At 45.1% G+C, this 22,396-nt stretch overlaps 1 protein-coding gene and 1 long non-coding RNA gene across 4 annotated transcripts in view; both read left to right on the top strand.

Moving 5' to 3' along the window:
* Window positions 1-22,396, top strand: part of LOC115636843 — a 75,343-nt gene that overhangs the window by 12,634 nt on the left and 40,313 nt on the right. Inside the window, exons 9-10 of one of the 3 annotated variants that reach the window (XM_030537468.1) lie at window positions 1,385-1,414; window positions 1,599-1,706. The exons of 1 other annotated variant lie outside the window; for it this stretch is intronic. In XM_030537468.1, coding sequence (XP_030393328.1) covers window positions 1,385-1,414; window positions 1,599-1,706 — 138 coding nt within the window. The remainder of the gene's footprint in view (window positions 1-1,384; window positions 1,415-1,598; window positions 1,707-22,396) is intronic. One more of the 3 variants, XM_030537469.1, reaches the window with a different exon arrangement.
* Window positions 3,474-9,155, top strand: LOC115636844. Its single transcript, XR_003997089.1, has 2 exons — window positions 3,474-5,295; window positions 6,292-9,155. It is a non-coding gene; the product is annotated as an uncharacterized LOC115636844 (long non-coding RNA).

Here is a 22,396-nt window from a genome sequence, read left to right as displayed (position 1 = left end):
AAACAAATATTCTTTTGGCTTCTCGATTCACTGAAAAAACTAGAAAAGTAGTTCTTAGGGGGGGCAACGAATTATTTGCACAGCTCCAGCCAAAATTCTGTCTGGAGGAGCTGAGTGGGTAAATGGAGGCCCAGTATACTGAGTTCAGAATGCTCAGGAAGCTGATGTGACAAATCTTGGAACTGTGTGTTACTCCGTGTTATATGTAGTGTAGCTGTAGCTGTGAGAGTCTCAGATTAGTAGAGAGATAAGGTGGGTGAGGTGTTCTCACCCACCTTATCTGTCATTGCAACCACGTGTGATTTGACAATCATTGGTTTTAAGTTTGATTTCAAACAGCAAATAGAAAACTTTGATTTTAAATAATCAATTTTAATCTTGTTTGCATTTGTACTTTTTTTTTGTGCAGAAAGCTTGGTTGTGATTGCTTGGTACTTCTTTTTGCTAACCAGTAGGACACACTATATTTATATGCATTTATTTAAGAAATTCTATAGCTTAACATTCATTTATTCAGATTCTTAACTTTTACAACTGTTTTGTTGTTAGAAAATGATGTATTTTATTACGTTCTATTATATTAGAGAATGATGCATTTCTTCTTTAGTAGATGATTCATTTTTTAATTGTGTTTTTGTGTCACAAGCTGTATTTGGATGGAAATTGAAATACAATTAAAAATGCTCCAAACCAGCATTTTAAAGGGGTGTTTGTTTTTTTTTTAAATTAGTTAAATAAAACTGCCGTAGGTGTGCTGGATACACAAGAAAACACAAAGTGAGGTCATCAGAATGTTTTGTGTTTAAAACTAACTGGCTTATTAAACAAAGGAAGCACTATCTGTACTAATGAATTCAACAGATTGTTTCTGGTCACCATAGCCTTCAAGATTTTAGAACTAGTAGATTTCATCCTCTCACACCTAATTTTTATCCACAGATTGGAAAAGAGGGTGGGAAAAAACTTGCCTGCTTTTCCAACTCCTAGTGAGTTTTTCAACTTTGAACTGAACTAATTGAATAAACTGATCCGAAGAAAATTCTCTCTCCACCTGCAGGATAGGCTACTGCAGTGAAAAGCTAGTTTACCATTTCAACAAATTCTGGCTCCAAGCGCTTAGCCAGAAACTTTCACCAGTTCAGGGCTTTGACTTTCTTTAAAATTTCTGTAGCCAGCATATACTGCTTGAATTGTATTACTTGTGTTTAATGTAAAAGATTTTAATAGTGTATAGTAAGGTTAGGCCTAAACATAAATTTGTCATAATTTCAAATTTAATTTTAATTAGCTTTAATTTTTGAAAAGAAAACGTGTGTTTAGTTAAAATTTTAAAAAGTCTAAATTGTTCCATTTTTTTAAAACTCCTTTTGGAAATGACTGGAAGCCAGCGAAAGGGACACATGGGGGAAGTGAGGTAGCTTTGCACCTTAGAGCCTCTGTGAAGTTCTCATCGGTCCCCCTTTGTGACCATATAAAGCTCTTCAAGAAATGAACTCAACAGTCTCTCAGAGCTCCCTTTTGGAGAGACTGGGCTGTTGCTTTTCTGGGGGCATGTACACTACCAGAGAAGGCATTCCCAGGCAGACCTCTCCCCACAGCACTGCCTGGCCGGTTGGGAGAACGTCGTCCCCTCCAGCAGCCCCACGCTTAGCAGTTTGGATCTGCGAACTTCACTGCAACAAAAACCCACTGACCGTTCTCACCTGGTAAGGACAGGCTATTCTGAGTTGCACTTGCCTGGTTTTCAGGGGCCCAGGATGGTAATTCACTGACAGCTGAGCAAGAGACCTAGAGTACATCGGGCTCAGTTTCCCCACTTGCCCCATGTACTGGGTATGAAGCAGGGAAGCATGTGCCTTCCAATGGGATGTCTGTCCTTCCAGGGAACGATGCTGCCGCTGTGCTGCAGTGAAAGGGTTAATGGAGCTGGGAGACAAGGCCCTGAGCCAACAGTATGTCGTAAGGCTCTCTGCACTGTGACGGGATGGGGGCGTGGGATTTTTGGTTTTGTAGGTTGATCGAGTCTTTGTTTGGGTTCTAGACCATGGCATCCCGAATGTCCGGAGGAACCAGAACTGACCAGCTCCTAACCCTGTCCCGCTTAGCTCAGTTCAGACTTAGCAATGCTTCTCAGCAGAGAGCTCCAGACAAGCCACTACGCTACAGAGCAACTCCTAATTAAAGTCCTATCATCTCAACCGTATCAGCTGCTGACCTGATTACCCAGGGGCCGTGGGGGATACTGGGAGTGAGTAAAAATGATGGCGTTTGCCTAAAAATTAACCTTTAGAGGAGGGATTTTTCCGAGCCCTGCAAGTGCAAACGCCCTTGCAAAAATCCACGTGCATGTGCGTATTGGAATTGCACAAGTTGCAATTAGACAATAGCTGAAATTGCTTGCAGTTGACCAGTTTTGGCCTCTAACTGGCCCATTGTACATACCGTCACCGCAGTTGTGTGCACGCTTGGTACTTTCCCACCCAGGGGTGTAAACTGAGTGTACGTGGTAAGTTGCTGTAAGACATATCTGGTAGGTTTAAGAAAACAGAGTGACTAGTCCTGCTCCCTGTAATAGAACGGCCATCGGGTATATTGCAATAGACACGTACAGAGCGTTCATCCACCCAGCTCGTAAAAACGATACAGTTGACTCATCAAACCAAGAATTCTGACTCTCTGGACAAGGAGTTGAGACTGTGAGCTGCATGGCACAGCATGAGGTGTGCAAAGATGCTCAGTTTCATGCTTCCAGGAGGTCTGGAACATGATTAATTCTTACATTAAAGAATGACGACACTGACTTAGTTCCAATAAGAAAAACGTTCGTTTTTGTGCATTATCTTTGGACAGAGGATTTGGTGGGTCATGTTCAGCATAGATCTGTGGGGGGGAAGGAAACCATTGTCAAAGAAAGAGGTGTGTTATGAATCACTAAGCCACAAAATGCCTTAGAACATGCTGACATCATGTTTACCTCTGATTGTAAAAGGCTGGTGGAAAGGCATTTTGAAGACATGCTCATGGAGCTTTTTGATTGCATTGAAGTAATGTGTGAGAGTTTGTTCTGAGGTGTGTAATGTGGTGTGGTTTTATTTTCTCTTTAGGAAATAAATAAGAGTTTTATATCTTCTAGTATAACACCTGGAATGTAGAGTTCTATCATAGGACTTCTATGGATTGTAGTCAAGCCTTCTTAACTCATAAGTAAGGCTATGATTTACTTACAAGTATTTTTGGTATGGTCAGTGTAGTATATACCAGGGATTCCCAACGTGGTGCCCGGGGGCGCCATGGCATCTAAGTACACCTGTGTACTGGCCGGCAGATGAGCATCCGCCGAAATGCTGCCAAAATTGGGCGGCATTTCGGCAGCTACTCCTCTGGATGACGCCACTTGCCACTGACAAACAGCGTCATCCAGAGGCGTCACCACCAAATTTCAGCGGCATTTCGGCGGCGAAGCCTCTGGATGATGCCGCTTGTCAGCGGCATTTTGGCGGATGCTTGTCCGCCACCACGGTCCTCCGGGGCTTGTTGTCTGGCGGGTTGGAGACCACTGGTATATACTAAATATAGTATATATTTATAGCAGACAGGTCATGGCAATAAACAAAAAATTCATCCCCGTGACCTAGCTATGACTTATACAATAAATACTCCTGGCTAAATCTTGGGGGCTGTTACTGCAGAGGGCACCCTGGGGGGCTGCTGCTGCGGGGGGGCCTCCAGAGCAGCTGGTGCTCCAGCCACCCCACGGACTGCTGCTTGGGTGGTCCCCAGGGCCAGGCGCAACAGCCAGTTCGACTGGCCCTGGGACTACTCCAGCCACAGCAGCTGCAGGGCTACTCAAGCAGCTGGTCCCGGAGCCAGCTGCGTAGGCGGCCTTAAGGTCAGCCACACTGGCCACTGCAGAAGTCATGGAGGTCGCGGAATCCGTGACTTCCAAGACCAACAAAGAGCCCTACTCATAAGAGTCTTTAGAAACCTTGGTCCAAACCTGTCCCTAGCGTGTAACACCGTTGACTTCTGTGGGCTTACCCCAGGGATGAGTTTGGCTCCTTGTCTGTTAGTGTTACAGAGCTTACTACAGGCACCAAATGTAGGTTGTGAATTTTTTTTAAACGGGAATTAATTTTACAAGACTATGAATGGAATAATTTTAATATTTAATTGAAAGCAATTTTGTTTTAAATTAAGTTCTCCTCTTTAGTGTTGGAAGTTTAGATGTGGTTGTGTTGGGTGACGGGATGAGAAATAGAAAATGAAACTGACTATAAATGGAAAGCGCAACTGATCACTTTAGTTTCTTCGCCTTAATCTGAAAGCAGTGTGAAAAAGGTACAACAAACAGTATATCAAATATGATGCAAAGTACATGGAATTTGTAAAGTTCTTTCCATTTGAGGGGCACAGAAACTACACATACCCCTCAAAATACAGCAGTAAAACTTCATTGTGCAAACTTGTATCTTAAGGCAGGACTCCTTAAAACCTCTTCACCATTAAGCCCTCAAATCATAAACCCTTTCCCAGTTCCTCCCTGGAATAAGACACAGCATTTATATAGTGTTATACCTCCATTCTATGCACCACCGTGGCTACACCGGAGCCATGTAAACCTGCTGCTGTTACACCCCCATCCACATAGGTTATCCCCATATTACTAACGGGGAAAGTTGAAATCCAGGCAGGTTAAGTAACTTGCTCAAGGCCACACAGCATATCAGTGGCAGAACCAAGATTACAACTCAGGTCTCCTGGCTCTCAGACTGTGCTCATTCCTACAGGCCATACTGCCTTTCTAAAAAGGTGGGCTGTGAACCCTTTGGCTCCATACGGGAACCAATAATGCCTGGGAGAACAGGTGATTTTGGTAGTGCCGTGCTACATGTCAGCCAGAAAATGAGTAGCCTGCTGTACTGGAAGCCAGGAAAGGGAAACCAGCTTTCTAGGCTACACTTGACCATCTTCCTGGGTACGTAAAGAGCCAGGATCTGCTGAATTGAAATGAAGTCAAGCCCAGGAAGTTCTGAAGACGTTGACTGGTGCACGTGTTCTATGGAATGGTTGCTATTTGATGGCCTTTTGTGATGTTGCTATGGGAGCAAGTAAATATCCCCTGCTAGGTTCCAGCAATTCCAGGTGGACTCTGTGCATCGTGGATTTTGTGATCCTTCCAGAGTACTTGTCCTACTCTAACCTACATGGAAGAAGGACTGCGTGTGTTGCTGTTCCTGAGCTCTGAGCTGTGGTTGCTGGGGTGCGTTCGTGGTGCCAGTATGCAGCAGATTGTAGGTAATTTTTACTGTTATTATTTGAATGGTAGTGGTACCTACAAACCATGGTCATGGACCAGAATCTCACTGGGCTAAGCCCTGTACAAAAACAGAACATTCCCTGTCTCAAATCGCTTACAACCTCTAGCGAAGTCAGGCAGAAGCTGATTTTGTTCGATCTTTAGCATCCAATTGATGCTCTAGTCGTGGCCTGTATGGCAGTGGGGGTTAGTAACTGGCTACAAAGTCTCTGATAGCTAGATCACTAACTGGAATATAGCCCAGGTTGGTCATGGTGAAAGGTGTTCTCTCGTGCCTCTTTGGTGACTTCATGAAACAAGTTGGTGGGCCTCAGATCAGTTCCTGAAGGAGACATGATGACCTCACCAAGATGACCATCCCAGTTAAACTCTTTGCTGGTAGTCTCAGCAGAGAGGCCAAGGGCCCTCTCCCGCCTTGAGATGTTGACTCCACATCAGAGAGGAGACACAGCGGCATGGAGGAGTGGGCAAATGTTTTATTGCTCAATCTGTGGATGGACGTTTTCCATCTACAGGGCTTTTGCCTTTTATCATTTTTGCCATCTCAAAGTTTGCTGGCCTTTTTCATACAACCCCGTTCAATCCTGTTTCTGTATAAGTAGTGATCAACATGCCAGAACCAATCCATTAGCTGCCTGAGTGTCTCACAGTGTGGGTGTATTTGCAGCATTAAGACATTCCCTCGGTTACATGTTTCAAAATCCTCTTGTCTCTTTCCTCCCCTATCCTGCTCTAAGTTCTTAGGGATCTCTACTTCCCTTCTGAGCCCAATGCATGGTCCTGCCCCGCTGTCATCAATGGGAGTTTTGCCACTGATCCCAAGAAGTATAGGATCATACCCTGCTGCTGCTCTCCCAGTAATGTCTGCCATTTAGAGCACTCCCCCTTCCATAGCCTATTATCACTCCTGCCTATCCCCAAACTGATCTGTTTCCCACCCTTCCTGCCCATGTATCTGATTTGACTCTCCACAGGGGATCAGCTTTTCCACTGGAATAACTGGCAGCCTTGGGTCTGCATGTGCGAGTTACACAAACAGGCGCGAATCCGGCACTTTGTGGTTTCGGCTGAAAACATCACCGTGAACCTGAAGACGGGTGAATTCTGGGAGGAAAAGGCCTGCTCCTTGCTGGATTGCATCATGTGTAAGCCAGAGGAGTGTCCAGGCAGCCCTAGGCTATCTGGCTTCTTGCCCCAATTTGAACATCTCTCCGTTTCAAAGTCCAGCAACGCTAACCCACCTCCCATGAGCATCACTGACTTCCAATCTTATGAGAGTCTCCCGGTGGTGGATGACACAGGTGAGAAGTAATGGTCTAGAGAGGAGTGAGGTGTAACTTTCTGGTGATTGTGCTTCACTCTGCTGCAACAGAAAGGACAGGACTGAGGACAAGGCTTGCAGAGCGCATGGCAACATGGAGCAGAAGAAATACACTCTGCTGGAGCAACTGCTTGAACTGGACTAGAGAATCTGGGCTGGATGACTAAGGGCTGCATTGTTGGGTCAGCTGTCATGGAGTTCTGAGTCATACATCAGCTGAGTTTGAATAAAGTTAAATGGAAATGTAATCATCTTTGGAAATTAACTTTTTTCCTTTCCTCATCTCATGCGGCTCCCATATACGAAAGAAACCACTGGGCCAAAGGCAGAGCTGGCATAAACCAGTCGAGATGCACGCCCTTACAGCTGGTCTGAATTTGGCCCTGCATTTGGTTTCTGTTTGTCCTGCCCTTGCCTCTGAACTGCAGCAGTCTGGAAACGCTGCCCACTCGTGGAACTTTTTACCCTTGGTATCGTGGTAACAAGTCCAATGATACTGTGTTGGCCCAGCTGGACATTAGAACCGTCTCTGATTGAGAGCCAAGTGAGCCTTAGAACCCCTTCCTCCACTGACTGGGCCAGGCCCCAATATGCTCTTCGTTTCTTGAGCAGTAGGAGGGCCGTATTTCCTCAGATGAGGCTCCAGAGCCAGATCAGACCCTAGGATCATTTTCTCTCCTTACTTAGCTGAACTGGGCCCCAGATCCCACTCTGTTCCTTCTTTTGCTAGGTGGTCATGAAACTTTTTCCTCTCTCAGTAACTGCACTAGACTCTGGACTATTCCTCTTGTCCAGTCAGCGCGCGCAAGGAGAGAGGCTGGGAACCCTCTGCTGAATGGGCTGGACACGGATTTCTCTCATGCCTCTCTGACTGCGTCCTGGGATCTCCTTCCCAAGTACAAGGCATGATTAGATGTTCAGGAGCCGGGCTCTGATCCCATTTTCATGAGGTAAAACTGGAGTAACTGATGCAATGACTCCGGATCTGTGTTGGCGTGATTGCAATCACAGTTCTGTTAATCAGAATGGAATTAACTAGTTCTGGGTAAGAACAAGACTCCTTTAGCCCTTTGGTAACTGACTAATTGCAGTTAGTTGGCCAAATCCTCCACTAGTGTAAATGGGCATAACTCCACTGATGTCAACGGGGCCACGCTGATTGACACCAGCTAAGGATATGACCCATTGTTGCACGTTGAGTAGCTTTCAAAATGTCTGCCAACCCCTTTTTGACTATTTGAACCACCTTCTGATCATCAAAAGTCTTGTCCTTCCCTCCCTCTTCTCCACCCCCTCCCCCCCATACTTCATTATGTAGAACACTGTCATGCGGACCTGCTGGCTCAGAGCCTCTGGGGCTATACTCCTGGTGTTTGCCCTCAGCAGCAGGGGTCTATCTTTGTAGGAAACTAAATTTTTTTCCCCCTTTGTTAGTCACCAGAACCCTCCAATCCTGCCCCTGTGCTACTAGCCTCCAGTTATCCCCATTCTTGTGTTCTCAGGGCCTTTGTGTGTGTTTGGGAACTAAAGCTTTCCCCAGAGGGCACCATCTCAGATGGAGTCATCGTCTTTCTTTTGAGCCTAGTTCATCCCAAGGCTCCTGAGCTGCTAACGCCATTCCCTTTGCAGTCCGCTCTGGCACACTTGACCTTTGAACATAAGTGCCGACTTTGATTTTTTCCCCTGAGGTTTTCCAGCCCTTCTCCTTCCCAAAGCCCGAGCCCCCACTTTGCCCCTTCCCCAAACGCCCCACCCTTCCTCCACCTCTTCCCACCCCCACTTGCCAAGGCCCCTGCCTGTCCACCGCTGGCTGCTCTCCGCTTTCCCTCAAGCCTCTCCTCGAGGCACCAAACAGCTGTGGCCGGTGGATGCTGAGCACCCACTATTTTTTCCCCATGAGTGCTTCAGCTCCAGAGCACACACACAGTTGGTGCCTCGGCCTTTGTAGTGGCAGGAGATTCTTACTAACATTAATTTTCATGTTAACCCCCTTTGGTTTGTTTTCTCTCTGAATTGGTTTAATGAGCAATCTGAGGTTTCTACTTTAAGTATGTGTGTGCTATTTTTCTGAAGCATGTGACAGCTAGGTTGTGTATTAACGCTGTGCATGATTAGATGACTTTTTTTTTCATGTTACTTGTATAGCAATGGCACGCATTATAATAAATGTATGTCATTTGTTTTTCCAACATGAGCCTAACTGATGCCTAGATTAGAGTGTGGTTCTACTCGGAGAAGTGACTCCATGAGAATGACTTTGTCTCTTGGTGTTGCTGGATCAAATGTGTTCAGTTTACATGTATTTGGAGGTGGGTCCCTAATGGCCACCTCTGCAAATTCAGCCTGGTCTTTCTGTCCCTTCACTGTTTGCAAAGACTCTGCTGTTGGAACTGAATTGATGTCAATACGTGAGCCAGCAGAGTCCAGTCAGCTCTCCAGGGTCAAGAGGGCTAAAAAAAAAAATAAAAAATTGAACCCTTATATTTTTGTAGTAAGATCTGTCGCTGAACTTGCACAGAGGGAGACTGATCTTCTGGTAAGAAGCTTTTGTTTTTACTCTTCTGACCACGACCACACTCCAGTGTTTGATCACCAGTGAATAGCTCAGGCCATCTTCTCTTGTGGCTTGTAACTAATGGAAATGAGTGTCCCCTTCTTATGTGGTGCCTCACAGTGACTCCACTGAGGTCAGAAAGGGTGTGTGTGGAGAGGCCTGGATGCTGATCACATATGAGATTCCAGTGCTTGCACAAATCCTGGTTGTCTTTAGTCAAACATCAGTGACATGCATGGTGAGGGAGAGATGCTTGCTGACATGTCTGGTCATGCTTGCTGAGAACTAGGGTTTGAAAGGTTACAATAGTTTTTTCTTAACTGGTGTAACAACTTGGCTAAGCAAACGTGATACAGGCAACGTTAAGCTGATCCATAGTTTGAGGAACTCTGTTCTTTTAAGCCAGAACATTCTTTGCTATAAGCAGGCTTTGGAAGATGAATATTGTCCAGTGATAGCTACAGTTGATGCCGATATTAGACTCCTGTGCAGAGAGGTAAGTTTCAAAGAGCAGAGATATCTAGGAATTCTTCCTCAAATCCCATCCCACCCCACCCACCACAGAAGAAGGTGAGGTTTCAGCCCATGTAAGATCTGCAAGTGGACATGCTGCCCTTTGAGAAGCCCTGTGCTTCCACTTAGATTTTGGCTCTCATGCTTTTTGTCTTTCCGAGGCAGATACATGCTGCCAAGGAGATCCCTGCCCACAACTACTGGAACCAAATGTAAAGGCTGCTAGGGTCTACACAGCATGGTGGAGCAAAGCCGTGGAAGTCAATACAGCCGCAAGCTGAGGAACACATGGGGCACGGAGTAGGTTTCAGGATTTTGCCCACTGTGAACTAGAAAAATATGGCATGTATTTTGGGGAATTGGAAGATGTTACTACAGCCGCTCATCTGTTCCATCACTTGCCCGAGTGGCCAGGGCGAAATCCAGCATGGGCTTCCTCTGCGTTTAGCTTCCCTTTTATGTGCATGGGATACATTGGCTTAGCGTGTGTGCTGGTGGCTACTGTGCTGGTGGCTGGCCCAGAAAATGTAATAACCAGCTAAGAGGGTTCTCCTTTAGTACACGTGGTAGGACTCCTTTAGGCCTGTCCCTTCAGTGATGGAAGTCTAGGGTACCACCCTGGGTTGTCTGTATGTATGCGGCCACAGTTTATCCCCATAGCATCGGAAATCCAGATATGTGCTTAAATGGGTGAGCAGGGTGTGGCAAATGATGCTTTTTTCATTGGAGTCAGTGCAGAGCAGATGTTCAGCAGTTTAAGGCTAAACTCCATTCTGTTCCTCCAGAGGTAGTGGTAGACGCTGCCAGCGGGTTTACTCTGCTTTTACCTGCTGTCTGCCTCTGGGATTATTCTAAGATATTTTGAGTTGTTTCATCATTAAACTTTCCCGTTAGCAAGACATTCCTCGTAGTAGCACCAAGAATGAGTGTGCAGCACTGGGCTACTTATGTTATGTAGTAATCAGCTTGTTGGGAAATGACTGGCTCAACCACACAGAGCCCCTTTGATATATTTCACCCAGCCCTACCAACCTCCGCCTCCAGCCAGGGCTTTCTTTTGGAATGATTTACCAACTTTGATTTGGGGAGCAGCTTTCATCTCTTGAGATGCTGCTGCAATCTCGGGGCCAGAATGTCAATCTTCGCTTTTGAATTGTACAACCCCTGAAAGCGTAGGAGAAACCCATCACTGAAACCCTCCGTTCAACTCATTTTCTGGCTAATGGTGGATGCTGCTTTACTTCATCAGAAGGCTTAGGAACCTGATTCGCCACTCATCCTGGTGTAATCAATTGATTTCAGTAGCTACACCTGATTTTACACCGGTGCAAGGGAGGAGAATCAGCTCCTAGAGTTTTCTGTGTCCAGATTCTCAGCAAACCCCCCGTGTCTAACAAAAGGTAACTTTCTCAAAGACCTGATTGGATCAGCCATAGAAACAGAAGAACCATACAACTATGCAATGCAATCTCATTTATCTATTTTGTATAACAATACTTTGCTTGTCTATATCTCCTTCCATCTGAGGAGCTGGAAGTATCATCACATCCCTGTCAGAATTACTATCCTCAGTTTCTAGAGAGGGATTTATAGGCTCTGTTCCTCTATATTTCCCCACAATCTCTCCATGATCTTGATTGGTTTCATCTTCCCTCTCTGAACTGCATGAACCCACACTATCTCTAGCCTTCTGCCATGTGAGCGTACTAGATCTGTCATTTCCCCTCTGAATTGGTAAGCCAGAAGGCTTACATCTTTGTGTGGAGTTCTGGAAGAGGGTATGTTTAAGCTACTGTGTGGGAGGGGAGTTCACACTGGGTCCAGGGATTGGGTTTTGTAATCTAAGCTCTGAGGAGGAGGGAGCAAATAGATCTGCATTCCAACAGCATGTCTTGAGGCCCTGAAGCAGTGCGTGGACTCCATTTAGACTCTGGGTGGGCTTAAAGCGGGGATTTACGGGTTGGATCCCCTCACAGCGGTCTGGTGAAACAGACCGATGTGATGGCAACATATGGGATCAGCTTTATTGCATGCAAAGCTTTTTTTAAAAGGCTTTGCCAAGGACCTGGCGCTGCTGCTCTTAAGCTGAGAGCCAAGAACACAGCAGCTGGTTGGTTTCAGGTAAAGTAGATAACAATCATGAATTAGAAAGCATTCAAGAAAGAGCAGCTGTTCAGGTCACAGTGAGAGCTGCCTGCTGCTGAGGAGCTCCTGGTCAGAGGGGAGAAGTGACTTGCCTCAGGTTACACAGCAAGCGTGTGTGTGTAAGAGTTAGGAAGAGACCTCAGAACTCTTGATGCCAAGTCCTGTGCTTTAGCCACAAGACAGTCCTTCCCCAAACTCGAGCTGTATTTTCGATTCTGAATGGAAACAGAATTGGAACTCTTGGTGCTTTCTCAATTTCCCTGTTTTACTTCCCAGACCTGTACGCAGCTGGAGCCTGCTTCATCTGCAGCAACTAATAACACTTGGTTAGCACTTCTTGTAGTCAAGGTGCTGCCCAAACAATAGCTAATTGATATTGCGAGGGTAATTCTGTGCCTGTGCACAGGGTGTTTCATCCTGAAACCCCAGCTAGGTATAGTCTGAAACCTCCTGTTAATTAGGGTGACCAGATAGCAACTGTGAAAAAACAGGACAGGGAGTGGAGAGTAATAGGTGCCTGTATAAGAAAAAGTCCCCAAAAATGGGACCATCCCTTTAAAAATGGGACATCTGGTCACTCTACTGTTAATTGACAGATGAGTTTTAGTGGTTAAATATTTGCTGGTGTCAATTAGGATGGCCCCCGCTGATTTCAGTGAAGCTGTGTGAATTTACTCCAGTAGATTATCTGGCCCTAGACCTTTGTTAAATTACATGAATAAGAAACGGCAGGCTCTGCAGCAGACCCATTCACTTCTCACCCCAGCCCTGCGAAGAATCTCTCATGCTGTCAGCTTTCCCAGAACTTGTTTACACAGATTACTTAACATCTCCTGTGCAATGTCTTTGAGGTCCTGCGTTTGCCTTCCAGCTTGATTCTGGTTCCTGTTGAAAGAGCAGCCTCCTCCAAAGATTGTGAGTCAAAACTAGAACAGACGTGGTGGGCTTATATTAAACCAGCTGGAGATGGATTTCAGTTTTGTTTAACAAGCTCGAGCTATACATATATTGCATGCAAAGAATCGTTAAAAGAACATTATTAAAGTTGCAAAGTCAAGCACTCAAAAGTTAGGAGATGAGTAGGGACGGCACAGGGGTGCAGTACAATCACACACTTGAGCGGCAAGAGGTTGGAGCATGCTCTGTGGGGATGGAATCTTCAGCAATTTCTCTATTGACCACATGCAGTCTGCAATTTTTTTAAGGTTTGTAACTTGGCCAGATTTGGACAGTTTTTCACAGGGACTGTAAAAGACATGTCGCTGACACAAGGACCAACCTGCTGTCAAATAAATTCCAAGGCCTTGCTTCAACGCATGTGGGCGCTGGAGCTGTTCAAAAATTGAACACTGGCCAGACAGTGTATTGTTTATCTTATCCCCATCCTCATTCTCAGAAAGAGCTGAACTGTTTGGGGTGAAATTTCCCAGAAAGAATCACTCTAAGGCAGACAGCATAGAAAATTTCAGCCCACATAGTTAAAGTTTGCCAAGGTTATAAGCAGCTGCAAACAAGATTGGGGAAGCATTGGGAAGCCTTAATAATACTAACTCTGTGTATGATAACTATATCGGGACTGAAATCAGGTCCTGTGAACTAAAGCACGTTTGATGGACCATATTAGTCCTGAACTGGTCTGCATGAATCGACAGTAGAATTTCTCTGACTCAGAGATGCAAACCAGATTTAATTCCTGTACTGGGCATATACCTACAACAGGATTTCGCTTTCCCTAATTGGCAGAGACCTGCTGATCTGTTATACCAAGAATATCTATCTAGGTACTTACATACTGCCCGTTGCCATAGTATCTGAGCACCTTAGTCACTGATGTATTTGTCTTCATACAGCCCTGTGGGACTGGGAAGTATTATCTCTGTTTTTATAGATGGGGGAACCAATTCAGCTTACATGATTTGCTCCAGGTCACCCAGGAAGATTGCTGAGGCAGGGAATTGAACCTGTGTACCCCCAAGTTCTAGGCTAGATCCAGAATCAGATTAGTCCGTGGGCAGGATAGACCCTAGGAGCAGGTTCTCTCTGACTTAACTGAAAGAGATTCAACAGGCTCTGAATGGATTGCCCTGACTCTAGCTCCAGATGGATCCAGGCACAGGCACCATGCGGGGCTGGAGTACCCAGGGAAAAAAATAGTGGGTGCTCAGCACCCACCGACAAACTGCTTGGCAGTGGGCGGGAAGAGTTCAGGGGAGCGAGTGGAGCAGGAGTGGGAAGAGGTGGGGTCAGGCCAGAGTCTCTGGGGAGAGGGTAAAACGGGGGCAAGAAGAGGTGGAACAAGGGTGCGGCCTTGGGGAAAGGGGTGGAGTGGGGGTGAAGAAAAATGAAAATCAGCAGCAGTGGATCCAGGAGTAGCTTCCTGGAAATGGATACCACTGTCTCCTCAAATGCTAGTGAACCTCCTAAGCCACCTCATATTAAAACATTGTACGCTTAGAAACTTGCCAGCCAAAGGGACGTGTATCCTTTACTTCCTGTTTTACAAGGCCTTTCTTGTCATCAGTGGCTTTCCAGTGGTCTCCCTGTGCTTTGTGGTCAGGACAGCGTCGTAGCCTCACTGATACAAGTATGTGCTGTAGGACTTCAGAGCGGCATGAGATTGAGGAAGATCTAAATCAGCCCTGGAGCGGTAGAGCTCATTTCCACTGCCGTCATAAAAAATAAAAGAATTGTTTCACTTTTAAATAAGATGGAAAGAGGTGGAGGGTTGTACCAGAAATAAGGAGCTGCAGAGGAGAAGGCTCCTGTACAGGAAGAAGATTGCGTGTGGGGTCGTAGGCAAGGCCAGTGCTGGAGGAGTGTCAAGGGAAGCTACAATTGCAGCGTAGGCTGAAGTCTTCATGTGATAGCTTCACACTCACTCACTCCCCCCCCCCCCCAAACACACACACACTCAACATTCTTCCCAACTGTTTGATTATCAGGGTTGATTGGCTCACAGCATTGACTGTGATGCCGACTCATCCTTTCCTCTCTGAACCCTGCCAGTTGCTGCAAGGGTATAAATCAGAAAGGAGGGCACGGTAGGATCATAGCATGCAAAGAATAAAGCTGTATCAGAAACGGTCCTAGTGGAGAACACACGATGTAAATCAATTGCTCTTTTCCAGAGGCTCTGTCTGGTCAGGAGGAGCATGAGGGTTGTCGAAAGCATCAGATAGGCTATGATCTTTCTTCTGAGGTCGCCTATCTCTCAGTCAACTTCTCGGGATAGTAATTCTGCAACATGGTGGTGATGTCTTTCATAGAAGGCTCAACAGCCTTTTTCCTGACAGCACGCTGAGTTCTTTCGGCTTTCTCATTTTTCAGTTTGACTCAGGAAGTGTTTTTGGTTTTGATGTTACTATGCTCAGAACAAAAGAAATCTATCACATAGCTTCTCCTTCTTAATATTAGGGTAATTTCATCTCTACATATAAGCTAAGATTATTAGTTGACAGACCAAAAATAGGATCAGAGGACTTCCCTTCTAAAGTCACCTCTATATAAAGGACAACATTTTGTAACAGCCGTTTATTTTTAAATTAGACTCCAGCTATTGCAATTCAGATGGAACAGTCTGACATATTTTTTACGCCGGCTTTTATTTTCATTGAAATCAAAATAATGAATGAATCAATACAATAAAAGGCAAATAAAATATACATAGCGTCCTGCTTAATATCAGCCCCTAAAACAATGGGCCAAAATTTCTGCTGACGTTGGTGGACTTACATCTGCAGAAATGTTGGCCCTCTAATGATATCAACCATTCAAACGTGCAAAGCAACCTTGCTGCTTTCCGACGGCCAAATAGCAGCGGTCTCATTGAGGGTCAGCCTTTGAGGTCAGTAGCAAGATTAGGGGGAAGAGACTTTGATGACAATTTGGTTACACTCGATGGGTATATGTGCTAAATCAAAGGGTGTATGGGCTAAATCAAGCTCCCTTTTTACATTAAAGTTAAAACCAAGCATGAAGATTCCTTTTCCTTGGTGTTAACTAGGTTCTCCACTGACCATCCCCATTCCAAAAAATATTCCTGGGACTAAATTAAGCTGGGATGTCATAACTCTCATTGAATGTGTGCCATAATTTTGTGTAACCTGTGACTGCAGCCAGGCCTCTCCGGTCAGTGCTGGCTCTGTAACCATCCCGCCAGATCTGTGCATTTTTGCAGACTAGTTATAGAACCTGATGCCAGCCCACTGAAGTCAATGGGAGACTTTCCATTGACTTCAATGGGCCTTGGATCAGATCTGTAGTGAGTGGAGAACAGAAGGATGGGGGTCATCAGAAGAAGGAAAGGTGAGTTGGGGAATTTATGTGGTGGCAAAAGGAAAAATTCAGTACTTTCATAAAGAAAACGTCATACTGAAGAAAATCTCTACAAACACAATGGAAATATGCTCTTTTAAATGACATTCTAGCTAAACGCTCACTTGCATAAAACTGCTTTATGCGTGATGCAGCCATCCTCACTTCATAGCTGAGGCTAAACCAAAACCACTGGATCAGGATTCAGATCAACGTTGCTAAATCTTTCCCCATAATGAACCAAATCTGAACTGCTTTGGAAAGTTTGGATGTTAAGTCAGAGGCAGTGCCTCCTCGTAGGTGGAGTTCATATACAAGTTTTTCATTTGGATCCATGTCTACCTTGTTCAATGTTGTCAACTCGGTATTTTATCACAATATTTGGTGTTTTTCTTAAAGTCCCAGTTCCTGGAGTCATGTGATGATGTGAGAGACTCAGTTTTCATTTAGGAGAAAAGTTCATGGCTGCAGAGGAGAAGTTGAAAATGTGCACCCTGAAGGCTCAGAAACCAGAAAGCAAATAATTTTTTAAAATCCCATGATCTTAAAGATTTTCTGGGGCCTGAATCATGGGTTTTGGGTACCTGGATATGGCTTGCTTGTAACTTGCAGGAGAACTTAGTAGCAGATGAAATGGAATCTTGGAGAAAAAAGTAGCCTCATGATAGGAGTGACCAACAGGTAAATCCTACAAAGGACCAAATTCTTCCCTAATTAACACCAGTGTGCATGTGGAGTAACTCCACTGACTTCACAGGAATTATACCAGGGTGGCTAAGAGTAGAATTTGGTCCAATGTGGGGAGAAAACAAATGGAGAAATGCCTAAAAGGTTATTTTCAAAATGATACTTTGTAATGGTAATGATGATCTTGGTATTGCGTGGGATAAATGACCAGTTGGAGTAAATGGCCCAAGATGAATCAGCATCCTATAGCTGGTCACTAATTCCCTAAAAAACCACTGCACTTAAATTATTACTTTTTCATAGCACAGCTGATTGAGACAAAAGTCCCTTCCCCACTCAAATCAGAAAATCTGGTCTGTTTTTCTACGTTCTTTTTCTTTAGATTTCAGCTATTGAGTGTGGAACTTTATACTATTAGAGATGTTGATATTTCCCCCCTCCTTGGTGTTTATTATAGAACAACTCCTCAGTATGAGGATGTCTGCTATGAGGAACTGCAAGTGTTGAAATAATCTGGGACTTTCCCTCTGTTCAAGGACTTGTTGTATCCAAGTCCACAAGAAATTCTTAGTATTCTCCTAGGACTTCTTGTTTTCATTCTTAGTGGTTACACATATGGGAGAGAAACAAATGGGAACGTTTATTACATAAGAACGACCATACTGGGTCAGAGCAATGGTTCATCTAGCCCAGTATTCTGTCTCCAACAGGGGCTAGTACCAATGCTTCAGGGGGAGTGTACAAAACAGGACAATTAGGGGGAGATACATCTGTGTGTTCCCCTCCTGCCTTCTGGCAGTCAGAGGTTTGGGTCACCCCAAGCATGAGGTTACATTCCTGACCATCTTGGTTAATAGCCTATCTTCCATAAACTTACCTACTTGTTTTTTTTTAAACCCATTTGTACTTTTAGCCATCACAACATTCCATGGCAGTGAGTTTCATGACTTAATTGTGCATTTTGTGACAAAGTATTTCCTCTTGTTTGTATTAAACTTTGCTGCTGATTAATTTTATGGGGTGATGACCCCTGATTTTTGTGTTGTGCAAATTAATTCTCAAGAACATTGCTACATCTCCAAGACTGCAGCATTCAACTTTCTTTTCATGTCCATAAAGATCCAACCCAGCACTCCTTGCACAACCCAAACCCTTACCTTTCTGTGACTAAAGTCAGAGTTCTGGGTGTGAAAGGAAATGATGTATCAAGTCTTAAAAGTTCAATGAAAAATTGCATCATTTGTGTGCTAAAGACATAGGCTAAGCAATTTATAATCAAAATACGTAGAAATAGCAAAGTCTCCATGTAGCCAATATGGAATCCAGTTCAAGAGGAGGTTACTTTTTATGAGATACTGGACAGCAGTTAACATAACATAGTAAGAATAAACAAATGTTGGAACTGTGTTGAAAAAAAAAAGAAGAGAAATAAACACATCTGCTATGGTGAAGTCTGACCATAGTGGACACCCATTCTGGGGTGAAACTAGAGAATTAGCAGCACTCTACAGATCATGTTATCAAAGTTGCCCTGAAAATATTTAACATACAGCAGGTGATTTCAACAACTGGCTGATTTCAAACAAACTGCAGAAAGTTTAAAATTAAGAATTAATGCTATATCTCCATGCACATCCACCACAGTAAATACTGCAGAATGATGTTTCTGGAATGATTGGCCTGCAGACTGACCTAGCCCAATTGATGTAAATGAGACTATTCTACAGGGAGTGGTAATTTCAAATTGTTTGGAAACTGCAGTTAGTATAAAATGCAGCCGCTTAGGGGTCAGATTTTTTAAGGTATCTAGGTGCCTAAAGAAGCAGCTAAGCACACCTTGCTTTTGAAAATCACACTATGTGCCTCTCTACATCATTAGACACCTAAACACCTTAAAAATCTGGCCTTTGCTTGCTGAGGGCTTGTCTACACTTGAAATGCTTCAGCTTAGATGCTACCTACACCTGCTAGCAGGATTCTCTTAGGGCTATAATTATTCCACCGCCTTGAGAGGTAGTAGCTAGGTTGACAGAAGAACTCTTTAAAGTCTCTAAACTCTAGGCCAGTTTAACTATGTTGCTCAGAGGTGTGGATTTTTCACACCTGTGAGTGATGTAGTTAAACTGACTTAATTTTCTAGTGTAGACCAGGCCTAAGTGGTGATTCCTGATACAAGCACAATATACCACTGCCCCTGATCTGCCCTGGCAGCTAACTGATTTCCAGGAGAGGTTAAAGATGCTGGGTTTCACCTATAAGGCATTAAATAGTTTGGATACTGACTATACAAGCTGCCACTTCTCTCCCTGTGTCATACTGCAGCAGGTGTGATCCTCCAAGGGCCTCAGGTTGGAAGCTTTCCCCTGATAAAACTGGGAAGGGGGATGGCAACAGAGAAATTTGAATGATCTTCAGCTACAAATACCTTCCTTGAGTGTCATTGTAGCCACGAGAATCCTTGACCTGCAAATGTAATAAGACTGTGTTCACTGAATATTGTGTTAGGACCTGATTCTGCAGCCTGCACATAGCATAACCCTTACCTCCAGCAAGAGGCTCCTTTCAAGCCATTGAACTAATGTGAGTTAGAGTCAAAGATTGTAGGTCCTTTGGGTCTGATCCTGTACTAACAGAAGTCATTGGCAACACTCCCACTGCCATAAATGGGTGCACAACAGATGCCTTAGATAGCAGCTGTGAGAGACACTGAAACCCAGTTTTCAAAAGATGTAATTTTAAACTGGCTCCTTTGATAGAACGATCCCTTGTTTCCATTCAACATTGTTTAAGAATGATACCTCTTTTCTCAGCTATTTTCTCCATCATACTGCAGCCAAAATATTTACCCTAGCACTGTGCTAATAGCATTGGGAATTAACAAAGCTGTCCACTTTAAAATCCTTACACATTTAAGTAACTTTGCACCTGCATGTAGTACCTCTGAGTTCAAAGGACTATTTATAGGCAAATACACATGTTAATAAGTGTGTTAATAGACATATACAATTAGATGGGTATTATAAACAATAATAAATTGTGCTACCAAGGATTTTTCTCTTTCTGCCTGTTAAATTAAAAGTCCTTATGGAGAATTGCGACTTGGAGAAATAATTTGTCCTTAACATCTGCTTTTGTCTTCAATGCAGGGAATTATTTTCTAGGAAACGAATGGAACGTTTTGAGAAAAATAATTTTATTTTGCTGAAACAGAGGTGGGTGTTGTAGTTCCTGGTATGGCTCCTTTCAGAAAGTCCCTGGTAATACACTTGAGTATAATCAAAACACAGTCTGAATAGAATGTGTTTATTTCAAATGCCTGAGGACTAGAATGCCCACTCTGAGAATGGTATTATTTAATGCAGAGCCTACCTTACCTAATAGACAATAACAGTGTTCGGTGAGGTTTTTTTCACACTGACACAGCACATTCAATGAAGATTTGATTTGATTTGATTTAAACCCACATCTCTGATTTTGGAAAGACTTAAGCACTTCCCTGTTCTATGAGCATTGTGGTCTTGGAAGTCCTTCAGTCACCTAGCTACACTTACTTCAGTAAGACCACTCATGGAAGTGAAGTTAAGCAGAGGCAGTCCCATGTTGGTGCCTGTCCTAATAAAACACATATCCTATCCCTAGATTTGGCTGTTGTATTTATGTTGATTAAAGTTCAAAACAAAACCAAAAATAACCCAATCCAGGAACCTTGATTCTAAGGGCTGTTATTTAACATAATCTATGAACCAAGCAAACTATGCAATCTACCATAAAATTTAAATAAATTTTCCAGCCAGTAATTTTAACAGCCCAATACACACACACTCTATCCCACTCTGCTGTCCCCAAATCTCAAACACCTGCTACCCCAAGTTTGTGTTCTGTAAGTTCATAATTGAGACTGCAGCCCAGGACATATTCACCTCCTGAAAATGTAGGGCCTTATGTTTATTTTAGGTTTCATTCGTGTGTGATAGCTGGGAATAAATTGGTGTTCTAATGAAGGCATTGGACTGCACTTTTAAATGGAAAATTTGCCTTTAAAAATAGCAGAAGACTAATTTTACAAGTAGGGCCCCAATCCTGCAAACACACCTGAGTCCACTAGTCCAAGGGCATGACTCAGGTGTGTAAAGTTCAGTAGGTGCGTATGTGATTGTGGAAGAGGGGGCTCTAGAGAAGACTTCCGTGACTCTTGAATAAAAACCCTGGGGGTGAGTTAAATAAGGAATTCAAAAGCCATTTCAGCGAAAGTGCTTCCATTCTGCATAATGAACTTTGCTGCAGGAGAGTGAAATGCCGGGTAATTACAGGGGTTGTTTCACTGGGGCTGCTGCACACCGGTGATAAATCAACGAATTACCCTCCACTCATTCTGTGCTGACCTTTTGCTTAGCAGAATTTACACACACAAAAAAGCATCATCATGAAAATGTAGCTTCTCAGGACTTTACTGCCTGGCTCAGGGGTTTTTTTTTGTTAAACCCGGTCTGTCCTTTTTCGAGTGGCTATTGTTACAAAACTTGTTTTTGCGAGGGGGGGCTGCAGAAGAGGTTTCATGCAGAGCCCTACCGCGAGGGGACTGGCTGAAATGCTCTTTGGGGTAAAGCTAATCCCGCGGTGCGTCGGCCCGCTGAAATCCAGGGGATCACCCGTGTTCAAACAGGTCCCTCCCAAGTTCAGCCTTAAAGCACCCAGGCTTTTCCCGGGGGGGAGGCGAGCTCGCTCTCCTTCCAGCAGAGGAAAATGAGCGTTGTCTCCTCCAGGAGCCTCTCTCCAGGCTGGCGGAAGCGAGGGGTGGCTGGAGCAGGAGTTTGCCCAGCCCGGGGCAGAGAGGAAGGGCTGCCGCGGGGGGGCTCCGAGGATCTTTGTTCCTGGAGCCAAGGAGAGATATTGACCCCACGGCGCTAGTTGGTTTTCGGGCAAAGGCGTGAAAACCCGCAAGCCGCTGCAGTTTGCAGGGGGGGGGGAGGGAGGGCTGGGCTGGGCTAGTGACACGCTCTGTCAAGTCCCTTTTCTCGGTGTGATTTCGGGGTTTCGGATTTGCCGCCCCCGCTGCTCGCGCTAGAAAGTCTCGCCGGCGCGCGCGGGGCTGGCTCCAGGGGCGAGGAGCTCGGAGCGGTCCGGGCGAGCTGGGATGCGGGAGTCCCGGGGACTGATGCGCTAGGGGCCGATGGCTGCCCGGGGGCGGCGGCGGCGGCTGCTCCTGCTGCTTCTGCTTCTGCAGGGGACCCAGGCGGCGCCCCCGCAGGTAAGGCAGCTGCCCGGGGCTCGCCGTGCCAGGCGGGGGCACGTGGCTCCGCAGCTGGGGCTGGCAGGTGTGTGGGGGCGCTGGGGGATTCCACTGCGCGGGGCCGGGGGCTCGGCTTCCCCAGCGCGGCTATTGGCTTAGAGAGGCGGTGCCCTGCCCTGCCCGGGGTGGGTTGCAGAGGGGGCAAATCACAGGGTTGGGATCCCTGGGTTGGGATCTTCGCGGGGGCTCGCCCCAGAGCCGCCCGCTGCCTGCCCCGGGGAGCCGGCAAAGGCAGAGCAAAGGATCCGGATTCTT

Source organism: Gopherus evgoodei, chromosome 18, assembly GCF_007399415.2.
Source record: "Gopherus evgoodei ecotype Sinaloan lineage chromosome 18, rGopEvg1_v1.p, whole genome shotgun sequence".
NCBI lineage: Eukaryota > Metazoa > Chordata > Testudines > Testudinidae > Gopherus > Gopherus evgoodei.
The sequence above is the reverse complement of the archived record's forward strand: the minus strand, read 5'-3'. Positions and strand labels throughout refer to the sequence as shown.